Raw genomic sequence first — 19088 nt, 5'->3', positions numbered from 1 at the left:
GAGAGAGACGAAGATAGTGACAGAGAGCATGAGTGAGCGCAAGTGAGCACAAGCCAGGAGGAGAGGGAGAAGCAAGCTCCCCATTGAGTAGGGAGTCCAATGTGGTGCTGGATCCCAGGACTCTGGGATCATGACCTGAGCCGAAGGCAGCTGCTTAACTGACTGAGCCACCCAGGTGCCCCCTAACAGAATCTTTTGAGACACAGACTCCAACTCCAAAGTTCCTTTGTCTTGCCTCCTTTGTTATTAGCATGGAGATTTGGTTTTTTGCTGTTACATGCTGTTCATATAAAGATGAGTTAAAAACAGTCCTTGCCTTCTTTTACATGTTGTACAGGGAGTACCCACTCTTGAGAGTACTTACTCCCTGGCTATAGTAGGTGCTCAGTAAATATTTTTGTAGTATTAAAAAAGAAATGTCAAACTCTAAGTTGCTAAGCAAACCCGCCTAGTAAATTTTGTTTCTCAAGCTTTTTTTTTTTTTTTTTTTGTCCTACACACACTACCTTGCAGGGCAAAAGAGTCCACATACTTCTCACGTTAGCTCTTGCTGGTGTCAAACGAAAATCTTGTTTGAAAGCAGCATGCTATGCCAACTCCACTGGCACTTCCTAGGCTGTCATTTTGTCCTCTGTTAAATGAGAAGGAGGAAGATGTAGAGACCGTGTGGGAAGGGTTGTGATTTCCCGTAAGAGTCAGGTGAGGGGTAAAGGTAGAGGGAGAGTGCTGTTCAGTATGTCCTAATTAATTCAGAGGGGAGCAAAATCTCCAGTGGTTTTATTATTTTGTTTAATCTGTGCCTGTGTGTCCCTCCAGTGATGGCCATGGAAAGCCCCCTTTTGGTCAAGTTCTGTTAGGCTTCATTTATGTGAAACTTTTAGTTACTCGAAATGCAGCAAGTATTTGGTGTCCTTGAGATTTTAAAAATGCTTCTTCTTTTTTCCCCTAGTATCCTTATATACATTTGACAAGGCCAAACAGTGCATTGGCACAATGACCATCGAGATTGATTTCCTGCAGAAAAAGAGCATTGACTCCAACCCTTACGATACTGACAAGATGGCAGCAGAATTCATTCAGCAGTTCAACAACCAGGCATTCTCAGTGGGACAGCAGGTGGTTTTGAATTTTCTTTCATTCCTCCCACTTAATGGGCGTTCCAGTCTCTGTAGTTGTCCAAAATTAATTCTTTTTAGAAATTGCAAGGAGCTTCACATATGGACTGATATATCCAGTTGAATGATAAAAAGTGATGGGAGATGTGTTTACTGAACCTCTGAGTCCAGTCAGAAAAATTCTAAAGTAGCTTTTAGGTTACAATGTCATATTTAATTACAGTAGCTCTTTCCTCTGTAAATTTGGGAAGACTGCAAACTTATATGTCTCAAATTTCTTACTTTTCTTGTTGTGGGACATTTGTTTTGTCTGTGGATGGCATTCTCATTTACCTGATATATTTCTGTAGAAAAGTAATTCTTAACTCTTTTGGTTATAAACTAACTTGAGAATCTTAAGACAAATATGTATATATATTTGCAGGTTTTTCATGGAACATCTGAAGCCCGGATTTTCTATCCTTAAAAGTGATATTGCTGATCTTGCCTTTTTTTGGACTTCAGTTAATATATTGTTAACCTCCTACGAAGAAATTCTGTTCTCTTAAAATTTTACTTAAAAAGCTGCGTGAGTTCATAAATTGCTGCTTGTTTGAACGCAGAAATAATCACTGCTCTTTTAACCTCACCATTATATTTGTCTCCCATTTTTGTGGACTTTCCTTAATTATTCCTAATTCCTTCCTCCTGTCATTCATAGCTCCATAGCAGTAGTTCTCAAAGTGTGGTCCAGAGACTTCTGGGGGTCCCTGTGGCTCTTTCAGGGGGTTTGTGAAGTCAGACTTATTTTCATAGTGATACCAAGATGTTATGTCTCTTTTTTCTCTTATTCCCTCATGAATGTACAGTGGAGTTTTGCAGACTTTGTGATGTGTGCTAGCTCATCAGCACACTGACTGTTAAAGCAGACGTGAGGGTCCAGCTTTCTTCCATTAAGCAAGACATTAAGGAGATTTGCAAAAATGTGACAGTGCCACGGTTCCCACTTACGTTTTTTATTTTGGGAATTGGCAGGGTTTTTTTAATAAATTAAAAATATGTCATTTATGTTCACACATAGTGAATTTATTGTCATTTTTGTATTAATAAATACATTTTTAAGTTTCTTGTTCTAATTTTTACTATAGTGAATACCAGTGGATATAATCCATTTAAACAAAGGCTCTTCAGGGATTCTCAAAAATTTTTAGGCATATAAAGGGATCCTGAGACCAAAAAGTTTGTGAGTCGCTGCTTATGGCATTCTGATAGTGACTTACCTAGACTGTCCTTGCAGGCTCTCATCTGGGGCAGTGTGTGGAACAGTCAGGGAGAGAAGTGGTAGAAAGAACTAGCTCTTGGAATAAAGGAGTGTCACTTCTTTGGATTCTCTCATCTAAGTGAAATGGCATGAATCTGGAAGAACAAGACCAGGGATCTGGATAATCCATACATTATAATCAAGCTTTCACAAGTGAAACTGAATCACTGATATTCAGAAAAAGGTTATAGTGCATTTATTATTTATTTTTAAGAGTGTTAGAATTAGAGTGAACCTCAGAGGTTTTTTTTTTTCCCCTCAGCATTATCTTGTCTAACTTCCTCATTTTGCAAATGAGTAATTTTTAAATTCAGAGAAGGTAAATGACGTGTCCATGGCTACACAGCCAGGGCCATAGCTGAGACAAGAACCCATTAGTTAATTGAACAGTTAATTAATTAAACAAATATTTACTGGATAACCTAGTATGTTTCAGCTACTATTTTAGTCCCAGCAGATCAGCAGTGAACAAAATACACACATTTCCTATTCTTACAGAGCTTACTCTCTAGTTGGGGAAGATAGAAACAAAGCAAGAACTGCCATGCACTGTTAAGTACTTTGATGTAAGTAAAATGAAATGGTGTACTAGAGACCCAGCATGGTACTGCTTGAGATTAGAGGGTCCGGGGAGGCTCCCCAAGATGACAGTCCTCTGATCATTTGGTGACCCCCTGTCCATTGCTTTTTGAGCTGTGCTGTATTCCCTCTGGATCCCGACACTTTTTGATGAATAATTATGCTCAAATTGCTTACCTAAACGTCACTGTTTTTACCTTTTCCTTTAGCATTACTACTTTAATAGAAGATGCTTTGGTATTTGTTTTTTTTTTTTTTTAAAGATTTTATTTATTTATTTGAGAGAGAGAGAATGAGAGAGAGAGTACATGAGAGGGGGGAGGGTCAGAGAGAGAAGCGATGCGGGACTCGATCCAGGGACTCCAGGATCATGACCTGAGCCGAAGGCAGTCGCTTAACCAACTGAGCCACCCAGGCGCCCGAAGATGCTTTGGTATTTGTAATCATTTAAAACCCAGTAGCATGCAGATGTCTATAAACCCATGAGAGAAAAATCCTCCATAATACAGAGAAGAAATAAATATCTTACCCCAAATCACTGTTCTTTGTATTGATTCCCATTTGTAGAGTTCAGTAGTGGCAGGACTGGAAGTCAGCTTCGCCTGCCGTAGTTACTGTTATACCCCAGCAGGCAGAAGAGGGCCTAGGCTGTAGTAGGCACTCAGTAAAAACTTGGTGAATGAGTGAGCATTCAAAAGCTGTCTGTGCACTTGTATGGCAGGGATTTGTATTGGTGGTGGAAAGGCATGAATCTTCAAGTTGTGGACCCAGGACCCCAGCTCGAGTCCTCGCACTCTCGTTTATTATGACTCTGGCTTCCGTTGCTCAGGCCCTCCCTGGGTCTCAGCTCCCTTACCAGTAAGACTGAGGAAGACTATCTGTTTCCGAGAGAGTTCATGAGCATTAAGTATAGGACCTCCTGTAGTGTTTGTTTGGCACATGAAGATGCTCAATAAATGTTAGTTCCCTTTTCCTCTCATTGCCTGTGTGAGTAGTTTGCCTGTGGAGCAGAGTTGAGAGGGATATACAGGAGAAAGCTGCCTTCCCTGCATTTGGAAAACACTGGTGATGATGTGAGAATCCAGCCATTATATCAAGAAGTGATTTTTCTCCTCTTATCTCTTTTCTACATAGCTTGTGTTTAGCTTCAACGAAAAGCTTTTTGGTTTGCTGGTAAAGGACATTGAAGCCATGGATCCTAGCATCCTGAAGGGAGAGCCCGCGACAGGTAAAAGACAGAAGGTATGTTTTATTTCTAATAGTCGCTGTGGTGTGAGTTGTGCAGATTAATATAACATTCCTAGCCATTCTCTCGCTCAGTGTTTTCTTTCATATTATGTACTCTTTCTTTTAAGGTAGTAGGGAGAAAACATTGCTTTTATAGCTAACGCTGTTATCAAAATATAGCATAAATTACACTTATTTGCAGACTTAATAGTAATTTGAAATTTGTATGTGTACTCGTAATCCTGGTTGAATGCAATGATATTTATTGCACACAAATAATAACAGTAAGTCAGGCATTATCAAAAGATACATGCATTGAAATTAAATAGAAATAGTAGAAGGTAGGACAAAAATAAATGTAACTTAGATGATAGTTTGGAAGATTTGCTTTGCTTGAAGAGACCTTAATTCCCTCTTCATTTTTGGCCTTGCTTTGGGAAGTCCAGAAGTTCACTATTAGGCTAACTACTAATTATTGTCTTTCTATACAGATTGAAGTAGGACTGGTTGTTGGAAACAGTCAAGTTGCATTTGAAAAAGCAGAAAATTCATCACTTAATCTTATTGGTAAGATTTGCAATTTTTAGAAAAGTCTGAATGAAGTGGGACTATCTCTGTTATTGTACGTGACTCAACTACCGTGATTTTCAAATCTGGCAGGAGAATAAGGGCACCTCTGTTGAGAAGGCTTATCACATAATCACACAGTATTTCATCACCATCCGATGTGCTGATACAGAGAAAAAGTTTAGGGCACCTGGTGGCTCAGTCAGTTAATCGTTTGCCTTCAGCTCAGGTCATGATCCCTGGGCCCTGGGATTGAGCCCCACATCGGGCTCCCTGCTCAGCAGGGTGCCTGCTTCTCCCTCTCCCTCTGCTTGCTGCTCCCCCTGCTTGTGCTCTCTCTCTCTCTCTCTCTCTCTCAAATAAATAAATAAATAAAAATGTTTAAAGAAAAAAAAGAAAAAAGAAAAATTTAACAGGGCGCCTGGTAGGTGGCTCAGTCGTTAAGCGTCTACCTTCGGCTCAGGTCATGATCCCAGGGTCCTGGGATAGAGCCCCACATCGGGCTCCTTGCTCTGCAGGAAGCCTGCTTCTCCCTCACTCCGCCTGATTGTGTTCCCTCTCTCGCTATCTTTCTTTCTGTCAAATAAATAAAATCTTCAAAAAAAAAAAAAGTCCAAAACCTTCACTAGATCATCATTGTCTGATAGAATGTGGGCCATGTGTAATTTTTAATTTCATAATGGTGACACTGATCAGGAAAAAATACAGAATAAAATTGATGTTTAAACTTTTTTTATAAGGATTTTATTTATTTGAGAGAGGAAGTGAGCGAGCGAGAGAGAGAGCACACGAACAGGGACAGAGGGAGAGGGAGAAGCAGACTCGCCTGCTGAGCAGGGAGCCCGATGCGGAACTCGATCCCAGGACCCTTGGATTATGACCTGAGCTAAAGGCAGATGCTTAGCTGAAGGCAGACCCTTAGCCGACTGAGCCACCCAGTCGCCCCTAATTTTTAAACTTTTAATTTTGAGATAAGTTCAGGCTTATGGAAGATTTGCAAAAATAGTTCAGAGAGGTCCTGTATGTTTCACAAACTTCCTTGATGTTATATCCCAAATAATCGTAGTACAGTTACCCAAACTAAGTTAACATGGTTACATTGCTACTAACTAAACTACAGATTTTATTTCTGTTTCACTAATTTTTTCATTATGTCCTTTCTGTTCTAGGGTGTGATTCACAATCTCACACTGCATTTAGTTGTTTAGTTTCCATAGTCTTCTCTGGTCTCTGGCAGTTCCTCAGGCTTCCGCTATCTTTATACATAGCCTTGGTGCATAACGTGTCTGTATGCACGTTGGGAACTGGTCAGTTATTTGTCAACTGCCCCTCACTTGGTGGTGTTTTAAGTGTGATGCTAACATCACTTCTATTAGTGATTGAGTTAAATGGTGAATGTGCAGGTAAAGAAAGTTCCCAACAGATTCATAGCTCAGTCCTACTCTTTTATGTTAGATAATGCAGATTGGACTCTAAGAAAAGTAACTCACCAGAATGATGATGCCATTAACTGTATAGTAATTCTGATTTGGGGTGATTTTCACTCTGCCGATGTCTTCCCCAGTAGAACGTAGAGGATTTTCATTGGTTGCATACCATTATTTCCAAGGTTATTTACCTTCAAATATGTGACCTTTTTTCTTGATCCATAAATTATCATTTCCTCCTTACTGTTTTTTCTTTATTTTATAATAAAATATTTGTTTCCTAAAATATAGAAACATTCACTCAAAAACAACTCACACACACTAAAATTTTAAAATTTGATTCTATTTTCATAATGTTTTATAATTTGTTTGTTGCCTAACATATTTCAAACCTCTTAATACACCTCAACAATGTAATTTTTATTGACTATATATGTTGTTACGGATGTAGGTTTTATCAGAATCTCCTGTTACTGATCCAATACATTTCTGAAGTGATTTCTTTGTATTTTATACACCTTTCATACACCTTTTGTTAAGGTATCTTATCTTAAGGGAGTTGCATGACTTTCATACAACGTGGATATTTCTAAGTAATTCATGCAAAGGTGTGATTGATGGGCTTTTTCCCATTGATCAATAAAATTGTGTATTGATTTAGCATGCGGTAAATTTGGCCACAAGAGGGCAGTAGAGTGTAAGAAATATATTTTTGATCCCTTTGTAAAGAAAATGAGTCCACAAAACCCTAACCCATAAAATCACCATCTAGGATCAACTTTTTCTAATGTGACCTTTTCATCTCTAATTTAAAAAAAACTATATCATTTTCTTTTTTGTTTATAGTAGAGTGAACTAAGGTACTTTTATTGTTTTTGAAATGGCTAATGTGGTTCTCTTGAGTTACTTTAGGTGGCACTATGACATTTAAGTTAGATAAGTTTTATTTGTGAAAAGTAGAAAACGTGAATTTTGAAATCATTAAGCCTTTAGGATGATTTTAGACTTTTGTGTGCAAGTGGGGAAAAAAATAAGACATCAGACTTACTCAGTGCATCCTCTCAGGCTAAGGGGTTACATACACAGTTTATAAACTTAATCTAGATAAATATATGTATTTTTAAATACACTTGCTTCAGGAGCCTTGAGGGATTGCTAGATTTCAGTTGCATTTCTAGCAACTAGTGTTGTCTTCATCAGATATACACATGGTGTTTCCTCTCATCAGCCAAGTTAGTTAACTTTGTTAGGATAAGAGGTTAATAAGACCGAGCTCCATGGATTGATCACAAATGGACTACCGCATGAGTTTAGACATTTCTGAAATGTTTTACTGGCCCTAAGTGGGTCCAGACAAAGTAGTTAACATAGCAAAACTCGTTCTTCTTATTAGAAAATCAGCTAAGAGTATGTTCATCTTTGCATAGGGTAGCTTCTCTATTCATTAAAAATGCCCAGTGATTTCTGTCTTTTTTCACCCAGTAATGAAGTTCTTGTTTCACATTTGATTACCTTTGTTTGACATAGGCAAAGCTAAAACCAAGGAAAATCGCCAATCTATCATCAATCCTGACTGGAACTTTGAAAAAATGGGAATAGGAGGTCTGGACAAGGAATTTTCAGATATTTTCCGACGAGCATTTGCGTCCCGAGTATTTCCTCCAGAGATTGTGGAGCAGATGGGTGAGTTTAAAAAGGAACATTTGATAAAAATCTTGTATTGTTAAAAAAAAAAAATGCAGTGAAATTTTTTTTAAAATAATGTTCTGAAATTATTTTTCAGACCTGCCAGTATATTTTTGTTTTAACATTTTCTTTTAAAAAAATGTTCTAAAAATTTTTTTTTAAGGTATTAGAATTTTTAAAATTACATTTTAGTTTTATAGGGAAAATAGAAATATTTGGGGTTACTTTATCTTATTGATTTATTTATTAATTTAAGTATGTGTATGGACATTTTTAGAAATTTCATTTTATTTATTTATTTATGAATGTTTTTCTCTAGGGCATATTTAGGAATTTCACCTGACTCTAAAGATCCACTGTAGGTCTAAGATTTACCCTGCTAAATCATCATTACCTACTAGACTGTGGGCATTGTTCTTACGTTAGCTATTGCTTCTTTTTATTGTGCTGTTGCATTACCCAATTAGTACATCTTCATGCCTAGTAAATGGATTCTTGGCATGTTTTTCAATTAGATAAGTTTGATCCAAAAAGACAAATGCAGGATATACATGGGAGTTTCCATATTGCATATAAAGAAATGTGCTATTCATTTATCATTTCCTTCTTGAAGGTTTATTTAATTTATCTTTGTGTGAAGTGGCTTTATTTGCCCTAGTGGAAATGCTGTCATGACTGTTTTCATATCCATATCATAGGTTGAATTGGAATGTGAGCAATAGAATATCTGAGAAAGGAATTTATAACATAACAGCTTCTGGCAGACTACTAGTATAAAAACAGTATCTAAAAAAAAACCTGAAGGAATATGAATATATTACTCCCTTCACCTCCATCATTCTTTATCTTTACATTGCTACTGGCAGATAAAAGTATGGTGGGGAAAAGAACTGCTTTCTAGGCACTAAGTGCTTGGTTCTATTAGCCTCCTATTGTTGGTAGCCTTTCTGCCTGGCCGTTCACTCTGATAAATTACAGGCATAGCACACACCTGTTCTCTGGGTAAAGGTCGAATTTGGAGTTGGATTAAGAGAAAATGACAGAGACCCTCATCACCTGAGTTTTATACACCTTGAGATGGCAATAACATACTTTTTTTATCTGAAAGATAACAAAGGCCAAGTCCATAAAAAACAGAATTTTAATTTGGAACATAGTAAAAAATGTGGTAATTCAGTATCTTGGTAATGTGTATTTTGAAGCACAGTTAAGTCCATAAAGCTTTTTGATCAAGACATGGAAATGTTGTTTGCATATATTTTGGGTATCAGGAGAGATAAAAGGATGATTTTAAATGTTCTGCTATTCTTATGGCATATTTTTTACTGGTTTTCAAGGCTGAGCTCAGTGCAGAAAGAGTCTAATGATTCTGTTTCTTTGAACATTTATATTATCCGGCCAACAAGTAGAAAAATAACGGCTTCTGTAATAAGCTATATTTTTAATTATATTATAAATATTTTCTCACAGTTTTTGGAAGCTATCAAGGATTCAGTTATTCAGATATGTGTTTCCTGTTTGTGCATTATCCAAACCTTACTCATGAGGGCCTCTGTCTGCAGTTGGGCAGATAATACGAAAGGAGCAAAACTCATATTGGTTGATTTGTGACTTTGCCAGCTGTTGGAGAGTTTGGGATTAAATCAAAACAGATTTGGAATTTTTGAGTGAATTTAATCTGTGTTTCTGCAATCCATAATATTGAAATCAGTTAAATTATAATAATTTTCTTTTTGTTATCGTCAACATGTTTTTTGACTAAGAATCATGGATTTCAATTTTGTTTGTGAGGGCTACTATCCAGAACCTTTTTTGTGGATTTATTTTTCTAATATTTTTACATTAATTGGATAAAAAATGAGTTCTGTTCTTTAAAAAAATTTTTTTTTCTCTTTATGACTTTTTGCCATCAAGATGCATGTTATCAATTTGATTTAAAAGACAAAAAATATAAAACTACCTTTGCTTTTGAGCTAAATTGAAAGACATTATTTTCTTTATTCTGAATGAAGATTGTCAGTGTCCTAAAGCTCATTTTTATGGTAAAATGGCTGAGAAATAATTCTCTTGCTATGCATATGTCATTCCGCGTTTTCCATTAGAGTCTTCTTTCTTCCTTTGAGTTTTGGGGGAATTACGTAGTGGAATACCTCATTGCAGTCCAAGAACAGTGTGGTTATAAAATTCTCATTAGGCTTTGGTAAAGGTATATAAAAGGACACATTGCTACATTTGGATAGAATATAAAAACAACCCTGCACAAGTTCTTTTTATATATATGCTGTGTTCTTTTACCCTGTCAGGTGGGAACAAAATTGTCTGATTTTTTTCCTCTCTCTTTATTAACTAAATAGCTAAACTTCTATGGTTTGGGGATCCGATTGGACACTGGGCGTGATTGTTTAAATCAATTAAAATAGAAAAAAATAGTGATTAGAAAAGAATAATTTATGTAGGTTATGGGGCTGTTTTGTTTTGTTTTAAGCAGAGAACTTTTTTTACTTTTGGCTTGAGACCAAATCATTGTGTTTACCATGGAGTCTAGAGTTATGTCTACTTTGTAAGTAGGAATCCTAAGTAAATGGATCTTTTTGCCTATATATCAAAGTTGCAAGTTCACGGAGTGATAGATTTAGAATTCTCTTCTCTCATTGTGTTTATGAGTGATAATTTTGCTTCTAGGTAATACAGTTCTTTCCTTTTGCTTGTAAAACTTCATGTTCCTTTCCACGATTGTGGATGTAGTTTGGAAATGTGCAGAATGTTGTGGTGAGGTATACGAAGACCAAAGGGCTAACCAGAGGCACACAGTGATGCAGGAACGTTCGAGGTCAGGTGAGGTCATGCACATGCAGTAAATGTCCTAGGAGCACGTTCTGAGTCCCAGGGTAGAGGTGTGGGCATCACAAAGTGGAGTCTGAAAGTCTTGGTGAGTAAACCCAGAAGCTGATTGCTGTCCTTGTGCACAGTCAGGCGCCAGCTGAATATATACGTGCGTTCAGACATTTACCACACTTACTCCCTTGCACGCAGTTTTGTGGAGAGTGTTGCGGATAATTGATTGAGTCCCTCAGTTCTTGTTGTGGCTCTTTTGTTGGCAAAGATAGAGATTCTGTAAAGAAACTTCATTTTTCAGCATCCCTGGCAATTACCCCTAAGTTGTAAATGCCAGGGCAAAAAAACCCACCAAAAATCCTCTTCAAAGGACAGTGGAATGATTGTTAAAGAATTAGCATCTCTTAAAGTAGTTTTAGGACTAGGTTTACCTGTAGCCAAGGAAAGGGGCTTTGGCAGAAGTTACCCGTTTTAGAGCTGGAAGGAAAAGGGTGTGCAGACTGAGAGGGTCTCCAACCTCACGCTGCCTTTTGGGGGCTCTATACCTCGCAGAGATCCAGGCCACCTAGCGGGGAGGAGAGCCTCTGTGATATCTTGTGCCCCCGTCTTTGAAACGACTCTGTTCTTTTTGGTCCCCTTTCTCCATGCCTACCTCTCTAAGCCCATTTTCAATCTGTATTTTTAAGATTTCTTTTGGAATTCTAGAGGAAAGCAACTCTTCTGATACCGTAAGTGAAACTGCAGTTACTCTATGGAGTAGAGCGCCGAGAAGATAAGGAGCCTCTCAATCACATGCAGACATCTTTCATAAGCTAAAAACAGTGCAAATAAAATACGGTGGAAGAAAGGGCACTGAGGTTTTGTACGCGCCATATTTGGGAGAGAGGGAGTTCTTGCTCAGATTAACATAAACACTGACACTCTTAAGATGCATTTTCACACCCCCACTCATGAGGAGAGATTGCAATTTAAATGGGGGTTAAGACATCTAGCCGAACTCCAGGGCTCTGTAAAAGGAACCCTAAGGCTAAAGAGCTTATCTGAAATTTGAAAAAAAGAAAAAAAAAATGAAGCTTTCTGACATTCATCTTTTTTCCTTGTATTAGTCATAACTTGCTTTTCAGCTATATTTTAGGTTTTGAATGCCAACCTGACATCTGTTCAAGTCTGCCTGTAATTTATTAGGAAAGGAAAAGAAAGCAGTTGCTCACTAGTTAGAGATGCAAAACTTCCCCCTTCTGCTTTTCCACCAAATACTTATAGATGATACTTGAATATGAAGAAGTAATAATTTACTAATTTACTAGTTCTGACTTCATATTGGGAAATTTGTAAAGTTTTTTTTTTTTAATTGAAGAAATGGCTTATGACCATGTGATTTCCAAAAATCTCCAAAACAAGATTTAGAGCTAAAGCACACACCCTAAAAAAATACTATAGGTGCTTTTTTTATAAGTTGAAAATTTTAACCTTGAATTAATTCTTGCATTGGTTTTAATTTTTTTTAAAGATTTTATTCATTTATTTGACAGAGACCCAGTGAGAGAAGGAACACAAGGGGAGTGAGAGAGGGAGAAGCAGGCTTCCCGCTGAGCAGGGAGCCTGATCTGGGCTGGATCCCAGGACCCTGGGATCATGACCTGAGCCGAAGGCAGACGCTTAACGACTGAGCCACCCAGGAGCCCCTGGTTTTAATTTTTTAAATAAAATTTACTTATATTTGAATAGAAATAATGTAGCTATGCTCATATCTCAGAGTCAAACCATTTGTAAATTCAGTCAGCATTTTTTATTAATAGATAAACTTTTGAAAATAAATCTTTGAGGAGGCAGAACTGCCTATAGAGTCTAAGCTAATGGGTTAGATTTACTGGCAACTACAGGTGAGTTACGGATCAGTAATTGGGTCACTAGTCTAAATTTGAAACTATACGTCCAGCAGTAAGGAAATAATTAAATAAACTGTGCTACATGCTCTTACCCTTGCTATGGAATACAGTGAAGCGGGTCTTAAAATGATACAGCTCCCAATGTATAGAGATGTTTTAATAAGAAATATATATAAAACTGAAAGTTAAATGCATTACAAAAGTCTCTATGAACACACATTAAGTTGAAAAAACATTATTTATGTGAAAGGGAAGTTAGGATGGGAAATACAGGGAGATTTTTGTTCTTTTACTCTCTGTACTTCTGCATCTGAATGTTTTACTGTGATCTTATATTTCTACTTGTATAGTTAAGAAAACAACCAAAAGGTAATATCACAGGCTCTTTATCTTTTGTGGTGGCTTCACTGTCAGCACAACAAGGGAATGCAGGAACAGATGTGTCCCACGTCCTTCATGAGGTTTCTGTGGAGGAGAAGAGCACAGGGGTAATGGGACCCCCCAGGGCTTTGATGGCAGCCCCTGACAGAGGGGAGTCAGAGGCACCTGTCCTTTTCCACTGAAAAGGTAAAACCAGTTTCCTGATATGTAACACACTACATAGCATTATGCTAATGGGTATAAGTAGTTTGTACTTCCTGCAAACCATGAGAACATTTGCATCCAGGCCTTTACTCAGCTGTGGAAGCCCGAGAGGGTGGAGAGTGGGACACAGAGACTGGAGGGAGAGCAGAGTTTCTGATGTGTGAGGAACTGTGCTTGAATTTGCTCGGTCCTCCTCACACCTTTCCACCGAGGAATCCATCTCCCGTGACTCCTGACTTAAAGTGGTGGGTGTTTCTTCCCCTTTTACTCCCATATTTAGATTGGTGATGATGATGTTGATGACAATGGTAGCTAATACTCCTGTAGTGCCAGGTGCTGTTCTAAATGCTTGACATATATTAACTTATTTAATTCTCACAACAACCTTGTCAGGTAGATACTGTATCATCCCCATATTATGGAGAAGGAAACAGTCTCGAAAGGTTAAGTAACTAACTAGTCCCAAGACTTAGAGCTAGTAAGTGGTGGAGTCAGATTTGAACCCAGGCAGTCTGGCCTCAGAGGCCGTACCCTTAACACTTACATTGTTCTTCTCTCATGAAAGCCTATCCTGTAAAACTGCTAAAATGGGCCTTCTCAGCCCCACTTCTTGGGGCCTCTGAGGCGGTCTTTGAGGGAGGTAGAGCTAAGGGTTTTTCAACTGTGGCATCATAGACATTTTTGGGCCCGATCATTATTTGGTGTGAGGCGCTGGCTGTCCTGTGCATTGTAGGATGTTTAGCAGCATCTCTGGCCTCTACCTCCTAGATGCCGGTGGCACTCCCTCCCTACCCCTAGTGGTGAGAATCAAAAATTCTCCAGACATTGCCAAAATGGCCCTTGGGGGGCAAAATCACCCTTGGTGATCTAGTACAAGCCCCTGGCTTCTCTTTACAGGTGCAGAAGCTATGGCCCAAGGTTACTAAGCAAGTCACAGGCAGAACTAGGACTAGAACTTGGTTCTCCTGATTCAGGAACCCTTGAAGGAGGAGAAGGAAGTAACTTACTAAGTTTGTCCAGCTAGTAAGTGGCCGAGCTGGGGTTGGAAGTAGGATGTCTGGTTCCAGAGTCCGAGTTCTCAGCTGCCTCTCCAGGTACTGGAGAGATGGAGCCAAGAATCAAGGAATCAAGGAAGCCCTGAAGTTTAGGTCAAAGAATATTTTATGATGAGTAAATAAGTGCCGCTTTTGCCTTTCTCCCTTAATTAATTCTCAAAGAAATTTACAAAGTTGTCCATATAGAAAGGTTCTGAGAACTTAGACGTGACAGGTTAGGAGGGTGGGACGGAAGAGAGGAGTTACTGGAAACCCTGAAGGTCTGTAGGTCTGGCCTCACCCCCCACCCACCTTTGCCCACATGCAGGTATAAGTAAGTGTTCAGAAAATACACTGTAGAAATCGGACTTCTGCATTTAGGTATCAGACAAGACAACTTTCTAAACTGTTTAAACTTTTCCAACCTCTCCGTCTCTTCTAACGAGTTAAACCACCTCCTCCTTCATCTTCCTTTTTGTCATCCTCCTCTTCTTTCTCCCTGCTTCTCCTGCTTCTCTTCCTCTCCTCCCCCACCCCCTTTCCTCTTCCCCTTCTTCTTTTTTAGATTAGTGGCATTTTCCAAAATCTCAGATTTTTGTGACGGCAGGAGGGTATTGACTAGGAATATAAAGATCTCTTTATTGTTTGGGTTTTACAGTTTGAGCAGAGAAACTGTCCCAATTGAGATTTTTAAATTTTCTTATTTCTGGCAGATTTTCTGGGACTTAAATGTGGCAAAAATCAATGGACTTCTCTTGGCCTGGAGAAAAAGTTGAAGTGCTCAATGTATGAGAATGAATGAACTCTCTATAACACTAAGGTTTTATAAATAAACTATCTTTCTAGGAACTGGATATATTAGAACTGTCATGAGCTCAAAGACATGAAGCATTGGTTGTAGGACTGCAGTGTCTAATAGATAATAAGTCTAGTCCATTTTCTTCATGTGTTTTTTGGTACCTATGGTAGCATTAATACAGGAAGGAAGTGATTGCTATGGGTGTGTCCGGAAGCTTTGTCTTAAGCGAACTGTCAACTTAGAGATGGAACATAAATGCTAAAATCAAATAATCATTTAGAAGTTGAGCACCATAACCTAACAAGTGATATCAAAAGTCAGTATATGATAAAGTGCCAAATGAATGGTATAGATGAAAAGTCCTATTGCAATTTTAAGAGAGAGAATCCCTGAAGTCTTCATGGAGGCAGAGCTTGAATGAGGCTGTGAATGCTGAATGATTTTGGATAGGAGGAGAGAGGATGGTCGTCCATGCCCTGGGAAGAGTGACAGACTCAGCAAGGTATAGAACTCACAGCTTAGACCAGTCTAGCAGAGCTGTTGTTGGAAGAAGCAGGAAATTAGATTTAGAAGTTAGGTTGGGGTTGTATGTGGAAAGCTATGAATCAGGAGATGAGGACTTCTTTTTTTTTTTTGTAAATACTAAACCTGTTTGACCTTCAAGACAGACTCAGGTGCTTCTTCTGTGCTTCCTCTATACCTTCTATATACTTAGAATGTAGCTCTCTTCTTAATATACTATAATTATTCATTTGCATTACACTCATAAGGGGGAGTTTCTCAACCTCAGCATTTTTGACATTTTAGGGTGGATAATTCTTTGTTGGGAGAAAGGCCTGGTCCTGTTTGTGGTAGGCTGTTTAGCAGCATCTCTGGCCTCTATCCACTCAATGCCAGTAGTTCCCCACCTCTTTCCCCCTGTGTAGTGATCAAAAGTATTTCGCCTCAATGGCAAAATTGCCCTGCATTGAGAACCACTGCTCTAAGACCTTTGAAGGCACAATTGTAGTGTCTTTTTACCCATGTCTTATCAACATCAGGGCTGTTTGGAGTGTGGTCTACAGACCATTGCTGGACCATGAACCATTGTTTCCAGTCCATGATGAGATAAATATTGAAACTGAGAGTAAGAATTTAGAAACTTTTTTAGCAATTTAACATTAACACAATGTTTTTTATTGTATTTTATAAGAATATCGATTAGAAACTTTTTAAGAAAAAAAAACTGGACCTTAGCATAGATAGTTTGAGAAGTATTGCCCTATGTAAATATTTGCTAAATGAATGACATTTTTTTTTTAAGATTTTTATTTTTATTTATTTGACAGAGAGCAAGAGCAGGAACACAAGCAGGGGGAGTGGGAGAGGGAGAAGTAGGCTTCCCATGGAGCAGGGAGCCCGACGTGGGGGCTCAATCCCAGGACCCTGGGATCATGACCTGAGCCAAAGGCAGACGCTCAACGACTGAGCCACCCAGGTGCCCCAATGAATGACATTTTTTAAAAAGATTTTGTTTTTAAGTAATCTCTACACCCAATGTGGGACTCGAACTCACAACCCCAAGATCAAGAGTTGCATGCTTCACCGACTGAGCCAGCCAGGCCAGGCGCCCCTAAATGAATGAAATTTCTGAACAAATGATTATAATGAGGAGTCATTGGAGAATTTTAGCAGTGGGATAAGACAAAGTGAATGTTTTAGGATAGTTAATATGGTTATTCTGTATGAAAAGGATTGCTCTAGAGAAGAGCCTGGGAGACCAGTAGATTCTCCCATTTGTGTGGTCCTTAGAACCTGGATTGGGATGGTGGCAGTGGGGATGAAAAGGGAAGAAAAGACACAAAAAAGGTTACAGAGATGAAATTGGCAGAATTTGGTGATTACTTATTGTGGGTGACACAGTTGGCGGTGAGAAGTTAGGTCTCACTGAGAAAATGTTAGAAATGAGAAGACCAGGAGGACCTACTTTGTGGGGAGTGGAGATGTCATTGCACATATTTTTGTTACCACAAAGAGAAACTAGAACCTGAATTGAAGATAGGAAGAATTACTGATATTTATATTTAGTGAAGCCTAGCCTCAATCTCTGCATGTTTGAGAAGCACTCTGTTGACCACTCTTTCTTGAAATATCCTTTTTACTTGGTTTCTCTCACTCCAAGGGTTTCTGATTTTCCTTCTACCTCTGGCTGTCCGTTTTGGGTGTGTGTGTCCTTTAAAATGCTGGAGTTCTTCAGGAGTCTGTCTTAGATCTCCTCTTTTCCTCACTCTGAGACTGTTCTCCGTAAACTGATCACACTGATTCCCATAGCTGCAGTTAGTATCTTGATGCCATCAACTCTCAAATATGCATATTTTGTCTCCGTCTCAGTTTAAAGTTCTGGATTTTTATCGGCATAACCTGTTGTCTATCTCATGATCACACAGATAAGTTCAAAATTAAATTCATTCACCTGCCCCTCCATCCTCCCTAAACATGCTTCTACTCCTGTTTTCTGTCTTAGGTAGTGCTCTAGCCGAAAATTTGGGCACCTTCTTTAACTCTCCTCTCTCCCTCCCCTCCACTTCCCAGATAGTCACAGAACAGACCATCAGTGCTACGGTCTCCTCACTCTTTCAGATCTGTCCAGTCTCTCCGTCTCCCCCTCCCTCCGGTCCCTGCCACTGCCTTGTCAGGATCCCTTGCCTGCATTGCTCCCTGGGCCTTTAGCCTTGCCCTTCTCCAGTCCATTCTTTACACTATAACTGGAGTGATTTTTTTAAAAAGGCAAGTCTGATCCTGTCACTCCACTGGTTAAAACTCTCCAGTAGCTCTCAGCTTCCTCCATGGTTTATAAGTCCTATGTGTTCTGGCCCCTGACAAACTTCCCCTCTTCCCGAAGCCTGTGCCCCTTCTGCATGCTCTGGGTTCCAGCCAACCTGTCCTATTTCAGGTCCTCTAATGGCTCATGCTACTGTCTCTTACCTCTGTACCCCTGGGTACATTTCGCCATCTTTTTATCCCACTCCTGTTCATCCTCACTATCAAACACTCCATAGAGGTAGTTGGTTGGTATGATTCTGTTGCCTAAGATACTCTTATAGCTCTGTAGGAGGTAAAAATCTTTAATCCATTGCCTTTAGTCAAATGTTTATAGATCTATTTCCTTATCTTAAACTTTTGTTGCTGTTGAAGATAGTTAACGCCTTAGATTATCCTCTTATAATGTTCGGTAATTGCCCATTTTGAACAGTGTTTGTTGATAAGGTAGTCAAGGGGACACTTAGAAATATTTTTTATTTGTGAACTCATACTTTGGCTGATTTATGTTTACTTTTTATCACATTCCATCAGAGAGGAGGTGATAAATGCTCTACCACTTCTATAAATCTTGTCAGTTTCTTATATGTGAATACTGATTTAGAAAAATGACTATCTGGATGGGATATTGGAGGAAGGGAGGTGGAAGAAAGAATTAGTGATAATGTTAGCAAAAAGCTGCATGGAACTTAATACAGAATTATTTAGGAGAGTACTTCTACCGGGACACTAAAAAGAGACTTTTCATAGAGTTCCATATGACTTGTTACTTGGAGCAATATACCTTTGATAGTATGTTTATAATTTAAAAAAACCTGCAAGAAACGTGGGTTTCTTTTTGTTTTTGCTTTTTGTTTTTTAAATAACACGATGTTCTTTCAGGTTTTTCAAAGAAGTTAGAGTAGACCGCAGTAAATCCCTTCCATATACCATTTTCCTAATTGTGTAAAATTTGACATTGGAAGTTACTGTAGATAATGTATTCAGTACTCAAAGATTTCCTGTACTTGTGGCTTTGAGTTCTTCATTAACACCTCAGGCTCTTAACACGGTATCTTTTCTCTGGGCAAGTGATAGTTTGAGTTCTGTTCCTATTCCAGAGTGACTGAAAACTGATATATAAAGATACATACATCTGTAGCTTGAACTTCTCTGCCGTTGATACATGTATTTACTCGAACTTATCCACAATGACATAATTTTTTTGGAAGTGCTTTGATTTTTAAAAAATCTACCTAGAATCCTG

At 38.6% G+C, this 19088-nt stretch overlaps 1 protein-coding gene across 2 annotated transcripts in view; it reads left to right on the top strand.

Annotated features, from left to right (window-relative positions):
• The window catches only part of NSF (N-ethylmaleimide sensitive factor, vesicle fusing ATPase), a 143692-nt gene that overhangs the window by 37223 nt on the left and 87381 nt on the right, over positions 1–19088 (top strand). For both annotated transcript variants that reach the window (XM_036103124.2, XM_078065856.1), the window contains exons 5-8: positions 950–1116; positions 4129–4236; positions 4713–4788; positions 7743–7898. In XM_036103124.2, the coding sequence (XP_035959017.1) occupies positions 950–1116; positions 4129–4236; positions 4713–4788; positions 7743–7898 (507 nt within the window). The remainder of the gene's footprint in view (positions 1–949; positions 1117–4128; positions 4237–4712; positions 4789–7742; positions 7899–19088) is intronic.

This window comes from Halichoerus grypus, chromosome 2 (assembly GCF_964656455.1).
Source record: "Halichoerus grypus chromosome 2, mHalGry1.hap1.1, whole genome shotgun sequence".
In the NCBI taxonomy this organism is placed as follows: domain Eukaryota; kingdom Metazoa; phylum Chordata; class Mammalia; order Carnivora; family Phocidae; genus Halichoerus; species Halichoerus grypus.
The sequence above is the reverse complement of the archived record's forward strand: the minus strand, read 5'-3'. Positions and strand labels throughout refer to the sequence as shown.